The 8,248-nt window shown below is 44.3% G+C and overlaps 1 protein-coding gene across 1 annotated transcript; it reads left to right on the top strand.

Moving 5' to 3' along the window:
- The first annotated feature begins 1,307 nt into the window (after positions 1 to 1,307).
- Positions 1,308 to 6,648, top strand: LOC110510100 (M-phase inducer phosphatase 1-B). Its single transcript, XM_036967415.2, has 15 exons — positions 1,308 to 1,433; positions 1,710 to 1,826; positions 2,070 to 2,155; positions 2,564 to 2,606; positions 2,927 to 2,954; positions 3,051 to 3,116; positions 3,659 to 3,847; positions 4,108 to 4,191; positions 4,281 to 4,487; positions 4,808 to 4,903; positions 4,995 to 5,057; positions 5,152 to 5,250; positions 5,363 to 5,496; positions 5,627 to 5,738; positions 5,841 to 6,648. The coding sequence occupies exons 1-15, from the start codon at positions 1,357 to 1,359 to the stop codon at positions 5,979 to 5,981; spliced, it is 1,542 nt and encodes a 513-aa protein (XP_036823310.2). The 5' UTR covers positions 1,308 to 1,356; the 3' UTR covers positions 5,982 to 6,648.
- The last annotated feature ends 1,600 nt before the right edge of the window (positions 6,649 to 8,248 follow it).

Genomic DNA, 8,248 nt, shown 5'->3' with positions numbered 1-8,248 from the left:
TGCAGCGCGACACATCTCCTTCACATAGAGTTGATCAGGCTGTTGATTGTGGCCTGTGGAATGGTGTCCCACTCCTTTTGGCTGTGGGAAGTTGCTGGATATTGGCGGGAACTGGAACACACTGTCGTACACGTAGATTCAGAGCATACCAAACATGCTCAATGGGTGACATGTCTGGTGAGTATGCAGGCCATGGAAGAACTGGGACATGTTCAGCTTCCAGGAATTGTGTACAGATCCTTGTGACATGGGGCCAGGCATTTTCATGCTGAAACATGAGCTGATGGCGGCAGATGAATGTCACGACAATGGGCCTCAGGATCTTGTCACGATATCTCTGTGCATTCATATTGCCATCAATAAAATGCAACCAGGATTCATCCATGAAGAGCACACTTCTCCAGCATGCCAGAAGCCATCGAAGGTGAGCATTTGCCCACTGAAGTCGGTTACAACGCCAAACTGCAGTCAGGTCAAGACTCTGGTGAAGAAGATGATAACGCAGATGATCTTCCCTGAGACGGTTTCTGACAGTTTGTGTAGAAATTCTTCAGTTGTGCAAAACCACAATTTCATCAGCTGCCCGGGTGGCTGGTCTCAGACGATTAGGTGAAGAAGTCGGATGTGGAGGTACTGGGCTGGCGTGATTACACGTGGTCTGCGGTTGTGAGGCCGGTTAGACGTACTGCCGAAATCTCTAAAATTACATTGGAGGCTGCTTATGGTAGTTAATGAACATTCAAATCTCTGGTAACAGCTCCAGTGTACATTCCTGCTGTCTGTATGCCAATTGCATGCTCCCTCAAAACTTGAGATATCTGGGGCATTGTGTTGTGGGACAAAACTGCACATTTTAAAGTGGCTTTTTATTGTTCCCAGCACAAGGTGCACCTGAGTAATGATTAATGCTGGTTAATCAGCTTCTTGATTTGCCACACCTGTCAGGCGGATGGATTATCTTGGAAAAGGAGAAATGCTCACTAACAGGGATGTAAACAAATTCGCTTGCAGAATTTGAGAAAAATAAGCTTTTTGTTGTTGTTCATATGGAACATTTCTGGGATATTTTATTTCAGCTCATGAAACATGGGACCAACACTACATGTTGCATTTATATTTTGGTTCAGTATAGAATGAGAGTCTATTGCTTCTTTTGTGACAGTCTCTAACAAACACAAGACTGCACCTTTTGGAGATTGGACAGCACTGCCTGAAATGGCCTATGCATATTTTTACCATTAGCTTATAACATTACATTGTAAAACTTTTTGCTTGACACATTTTAGATTTGATGATGATGAGTGATTTTCACTGACAAATCGATGAGTCGGCAACACGGAAGTGACGTTTGATGCCATGCCATTGGTTGTTTCTTTGGTGACACATTTAAAATCCATTTGTCTACTCTCTTTAGCTACGGATATTGTTGAATCGTAAGTTATTTAGCTAAATATATTATATTATGTATCATTTTTGGTTATATAACATAACTAACGTTTTATGTAATAATTGTGTCATGATGAGTAAGCTATAGTAGCGCGCTAATAATCTCTAGCTAGCTAGACAACATAAATCTACAGTAGCTAGCTAGCTAACGGTAGCTAACTACATCACTCAGTATCTATCTACGTTTAACTGATGTAGGTCTGCTCCTGCTCTAATGAAAATATTTAGCTAACAACATAATGTGTTTCCCCCCTCTCACGAAGCCTACCAATGGATGGTTACAGTTTATCTATGCCTGGCCCTCACTCACCGGACTACCATGCCTCCCCAATGTCAGAACTCGCCAACTGCTTTACGGGACTCCGCGCCTTTCACACAGGGTAAAAGCTATTATCCTCGAACTACATTAGTTGGCTAACTGATTTCAAGTGTGGGTGGCTATCTGACACTCGAGGGAAAAGCTACCGGACACTCGTACTCTCCCATGATCATGTGCCATGTTTACATGGATTGTGAATAAGATTAGGCAAGGATTGAGAGTCCAAAATGCCTTGCAGAAATAAACCACACCCATGGCCTTTATACTACTATATTTACCCATGTGTATCTTATGCATTACTCAGTGACACTCCTCGGAGATGTCTGGACCTGTCCAACCTCAGCACTGGGAGTGTAGACGATGCTGCTGCACAGGGATCACCACACAAAGGTGAGCAATGCTTTTTACATACTGTAGGTATATTCATTCACAACAACAACAACAAAACAACCCAGGGGGACACCCCAAAGAAAAATCAGAGGTGACAATGGCAAGGCAAAACTCCCAAGGTAGAAACCTTGGGAGGAACCAGGCTCCTCTTGACTGGGTAGAAGTTCAGTGTGACTATTTTATCTATGCTGGTGTGCAATGCATATTCTCTCCACCAATTTAGCTAGGTACTGTCGCAGAGGCTTTTCAGTTTCAGCTACTTTTTGCACCATTTTAATTTCAGCTGACACTGCTTTTAAACTTTTGTTTGTCTTTGATTGTCATTGCATTTTTGAGCTCATCGCAACATATTGTTTTCACTCCGTCCTCACCATTTTTATTTGCACATTATTTCCTGCTGGTTTGCAGACAAGCCTACTTCTCCAGTGGCCTTGGACTCTCCTGCACCAAGGTACCAGGCTTATTCCTCTCACCTTCAAGAACACTAACTTGAAGCCTGTGTTTAAAATAAAAATGCCATTTAGCAGACACTTTTATCCAAAGTGACTTAGTCATGCATGCACATATTTTACGTATGGGTGGCCCCGGGAGTTGAACCCACAAACCTGGCATTGCAAACATTCTGCTCCAAACATTCTGGAAACACAAATATAATTGTTATCATTTGTGGAGGGATGAGTACCTGCTCCCCATGGGCCCTGTGGATGACAGTGGTACTGTGTTGCTACCTGCATCATCCAAAGTAATGTTCTCCTTTGTTCCCTGGAACAGTCGCATGAAGACGTTGCAGTCCTTCCTGGTAAAGAACAGACTAGATTTACTTTCCATATCAATGGGTTTTGTATGATTATCTCAGTGTGAGTTTAATTAACACACTCTTTCTTCTGTCTCTTAGCCCAGATTGCTGTGTAGCAGTCCAAAGCTTCACCCCAGTGAACGTCCATTCAGTAACAAGGAGAATGTGAGCGGATGTATTTTCACATTCAGGGTTATTTATGATTAGCTTATATTCACATGCAAATGCTGTCCAGTTTCTTCTACTACAATACCCTATTTCAATTGTGCCATCAGTGATTGCACCTCTCAAGGGCATATACTGTACAAGATTTTTGAACTAGGCAGTTAACCCACTCTTCCCCGGTAGGCTGTCATTGTAAATAAGAATTTGTTCTTAACGGACTTGCATAGTTAAATAAAAAGTGTCTAGTGACAGCTCTTTGTGGCTTATTCAATTATGGCCACTAGATGACAGTATGTGATTGCTCAATTTTTATCACTTCTTGCTCTTGTATAGCCATGTGACTTCCAGACCTAGAGCAACAGCACTATGTGGGAACATTCATTGGTAACATTGTGGGAGGCAACCTGTCTTTCTAGAGACTACCTCTTGTTGCATGTAACAGAGAATTGGATGTGTTTTTTGAGGACTTACTCAACGCATACTCTCTCTCTCACCTGAATTACAATTACTGCATTGCTGTGTTTTTTTATTTTTATGTTTAGGTGGCCCCGGGGCAGAGAGCGCAGGGCAAGCCAGAGTGTTTGCTGCCTGCTCCAGACTCCCAGCTCCAAGGTGACGGTGAGCCCTGTGCCCTGGGGAGCCCCATCTTCCCTGCACCTCCCTCCCGAACCCAGCACTCCCCAGGGGATGCAGATGGATTCATGGAAATCCTGGAGCAGGAAGCTGATGAGGTGATTTGGGTCTCATAGACGGACGTCTTTACCTCTTGTCCCATTCTGTTAATCCATGTCACTGAACGGTTCATGCAGCGAGGTCTGCACCAGTGTGACTCCTGCTCCTGTATTCAATGCACGGTTCAATCTCGGTTGCTACATCTTTAATGCTTCCTACTACTACTTATGTTTTTTTTCTGTCTTACAACATGACTCCTTTCTTTATTTTGAATATCTCCACTGCCCTGCCCTTTCCTCATGTCCATTCTCTCCCCCAGGGTTCTATTGCTGTTGCCATGTCATGTAGCATGGCACAGTTGCTGTCTGAACCCCTCATGAACCAGGAAGTTGATCTCTCCTCTGTAAGTCTCCTCTTCTCACATCCACAAACTTGCAGTTGGTTTGAACTTAACTTGGGTGCGAGGAGTAACAGGACATGTACCTTCACTAGGTTTCAGTGTGTCGCCAGGGGGGACGCCGTCTCTTCCGATCCCCTTCCATGCCAGAGCGGTTGGCACGTCCACTGAAACGCACCTCCACCTCCCCCTCCCCAGCCAACCCCCGGCCACTCAAACGACACTGCACCTTCTCCGCCGTCTCAGAGGAGGTGGGCCAGGGAGAGGGAGACCAAGGGGCTGGAATCAACAATGATAGGAAGGTAAGGGTGGGTCAGGAGTGCTACGCTGTATATTGGTAGGGGAGGAGGGTTGTGAAAGCAGTGGGAGGGAGGGAGGGAAGAGGGTTGGTGAGGGGGGGGGGGGGGGGTTGTGAAGGTAGGGGTGAGGGAAGGAGGGTTTTGAAGGGGTGGGGGTTGTGAAGGTAGAGGGGGGTTGGGAAGGGGGGGGTTGTGAAGGTAGAGGGGGGTTGGGAAGGGAGGGTTGTGAAGGTAGGAGGGTTGTGGGAAGGAGGGTTGTGAAGGGGTGGGGGAAGGAGGGTTGTGAAGGTAGTTTATTTTCTGACTCGTATTCTGCTCACTAGCACCACCTGCATAAGAGGACCCACTCTTTGTGTGATGTGGAGCAGCATCTGGGTGGGGATGGGATCAATGCAGAACTCATTGGAGACTTCAGCAAGGTAGTATATTGAGACTACAACTAGTTATCCACACTAAAAACAGTTTCACAATCACATGGTCCTGTGAATTAAAATTACTGTTGCATTTTAGGTGCATGCCCTACCCACTGTGACAGGGAGACATCAAGGCTTGAAGTACATCACGGTTGACACAGTAAGCCCAATGATATGTAGTGTGCCAAACAGTGCATGTTACAGGAAGAGCAATTATATTAACAACAAAAAACGCAATTCTCTCATTGTCCCAGATGAGTGCTCTTCTGGAAAGGAAGTTCAGCTGTTTGGTTGAGTCTTTTGTTGTGGTGGACTGCCGCTACCCATATGAGTATCAGGGAGGACACATTAAGGTGAGAGATGAACAGAATAAGTCCCTGGACAGTTCTGACTTTTTATCTCAATGTGGGAGATGGTACTGAGTGTGTTCTTCTGAGGTAGTGTTATCCCTGACTTCACCTGCAGGGGGCGCTGAGCCTTCCCAACACAGACAAGGCAGTGGATCAATTGCTATCCCAGAGGCTAAAAGCCCACTCTCCTGATAAGAGGCTTGTGCTAGTGCTGCACTGTGAATTCTCCTCTGAAAGAGCACCCAGAACGTGAGACATGCAGATCTTTCAGTTGTGTGTGTGTGTGTGGTGTGAGTGAAATCAGCAGAAATTAGGCTTTTCTGCATGTATTCCATTTGAGATTAAGTCCTTCCTCATGAGTGTCCGTCTCACTCTGTAGGTGTCACCTCCTGCGGAGTGTGGACCGCAGTATGAACGAGTACCCAGCCCTGCACTACCCTGAGCTCTATGTCCTCAAGGGTGGCTACAAAGACTTCTACCACTCTCACCAGGTATGGACCTGACAATACAGAAATGGACTGTGGTCTGTTGGGCTAGGCTGTAGCCAGTTTATTTCTCACTCCCCTGGTCTCCTCTGTCTGTGTGTCTGTTAGGAGCACTGTGAGCCCCAGGCCTACTGCCCCATGCACCACGAGGACCACAGAGAGGAGCTTCTGCGGTGCCGCACACACAGCAGAGCCTTGGCCGAGGAGCGCCGCAGACGCCACCACATTCATACTCTCGTCAAACTCTGAGGCAGTCATGTTTGGGGGGGGGGGGGTGCCAGGAGAAGAACAGCAACTCAGAGGGACAGCTGAGTCAAAACGGTGGCCTAGAGATTGTCAATTAAATTATCTTTGTCAAAAGAACATATGTGATAACAAATTGGCTTTTTGTTGTTTGATAGCTTTCCAAATATAACCTTTTTCATATGCTGCCATGGAAACTGTGCATATGATCACTGCTGCCTAGTTTTGTCTATTTTCTTTGGATGGCCATGAATAATAACAACACTGTCCATGCATATTCATTACTGCCTGCCAGTTGAACAGGATATGTAATCCACTAATCTCACTGTAGTATCTTTTAATTACAGTAGAGTCCACCGGTTAAGGGCTTTCATTTTTCAGCTTTTGATATGGTTTTAATTTCATTTCCACCTTGTAGAGCAGAAAGGGTGGCATTATTTCCAGTGTCAATCATGGATATATATTTGTATTATTATTGGGGATCATGAATCATGATTTTATTTTAACTGTTCTGAATAATACTTCTTCTTTTTTTTACCAGGGTGAATGACCTTGGAGTTTAGGTTTAATGTTTGTTAAATAACTCAGTTTTTAATGTTTTGATTGTCAGGTAGTTGAAAATGTAATTGCTGCATTAACAATGATTTATAATTAAAAAAAACACACAACAAAATGTAACTATTTTAATGGGTATCATATGAAATGGTCCCTGGACTATAGAAACCATAACATAATAGAGAAAAATCTTGAGTGGTATTTTTGAAGAAGCTTTGTTGTGTGAATATGCTTAGTCCTGATCCCTCCCTGCCAGTGCTGCAGGTGTGTCTAGTTTGCAGCTGTGATTCCTCCCCCAACACAGCTGGGTTAACTCTATGACCCTCTCTGTTAAAAGCTCCTCCCCCTCTTCTTTGCACAGCAGCTGTAATGCCGGAACTGTGGGATTTCACAGGCCCCAGAAAGTGGGATCTGGCTATGCTGAAAGCGGATAGGGTGGGAATGGCCATGATTCAGACTTCAGACCTGTCCCAGGAGGAATGAAGTGGTGCTGGCTGTTGGAGTGGTGGGCCTTTTGGCAGTCAGAACTTTTTGTGGGTTTTTAATACCACCTATGGGGCTGCCTACATACTCCGATCTCTGATTGCTGCCAAAAGTCACTGGCAGCAACAACTGGCTAGGCAGTCAGAGGACGGCCTTGTTGAGTGGGGAGATGAGGATATTGGTGGAAAGGATTGTCAATTATGAAATCGCATGTTATCAACCTTTATTTCCAATTGGGGGTCTCAAGATGCAGCTTTCAAAAGCCACCTGCTCAACAAAATCATCCTGAAGGCTACCATGACTGTCTGTCTAATAGTGCTTTTTGGCATAGTGTAATGTATGGAATATACAAGCTGAGTTCCACTGAGCCAATGGATTTTGAGAGTTGCTTAATCCCTGGTCCACATGCCCTGCAGTCCAGAATGGAGCAGTAGGGAAAGGGAAGTGATTCATTCCATTTTATTAAAGTGGCATTATTACTGTGGCGGTGATGGAGAGATTAGTTGTCCATCAGCACAATATGCAGGAAGCCCAGTTGAAAAGCCCAACTGCTAACAGTGAGAGGAAATCCAACCTAATAGCTGACTACAATTTGCTATTTTTTTCTTTTTTTTCTGCAGGGTCTAATTACATTTCAATAGAGAAGGACATCATGTTTGTAATAATTGTAAGATTTTATTATGGCCTCTGCCAAGAGGTTCAAGCCCGGCTCTTTGCTGTTACACCTCAATCACTAGTTGATTGGTGGCAGTGGTGTGATTAATCCTGTATGGTAGTTCCACCTCAAAAAGCACAAGAAAGTATTTACACACCCTTCATCTCAGATTGTTCTGAAATTGTTTCTGTTAGAAACCGATAAAGATTATCATTCCTGCAACATTTTTTTGTTGAAATATAACTTTCTCTGATAAATTAAGCTAATTCATTGTGCCCAAATTGGCCATTTTTAATTTATAGGATTCATATAATATTCAATTATTATAGTACCTAACATCTGATTTGGACCACACTTTTTTTCTAACAATGAGTTAGACAGTCCAGAAGAATCCAAAGAAATGGTCAAAAACCACCCATGGAATCTCCCATACCCCATGTCAATCACATCTCAAAAATGAATATATCGTCTCGGTTCTCCGTTTGGCAAGTAGTATAGAGCTGTGGCTCTGTCTTGTTTCTTCATACTATGTAATGCATTCGTAGTGAATTTGGTGATGTGTCGTCGTCCCCCCCGTCCC

Source organism: Oncorhynchus mykiss, chromosome 29, assembly GCF_057628025.1.
Source record: "Oncorhynchus mykiss isolate SJ-2025 chromosome 29, ASM5762802v1, whole genome shotgun sequence".
Taxonomy (NCBI): Eukaryota; Metazoa; Chordata; class Actinopteri; order Salmoniformes; family Salmonidae; genus Oncorhynchus; species Oncorhynchus mykiss.
Note: the sequence above shows the minus strand (reverse complement) of the source record. Positions and strands in the feature narration are given on the sequence as shown.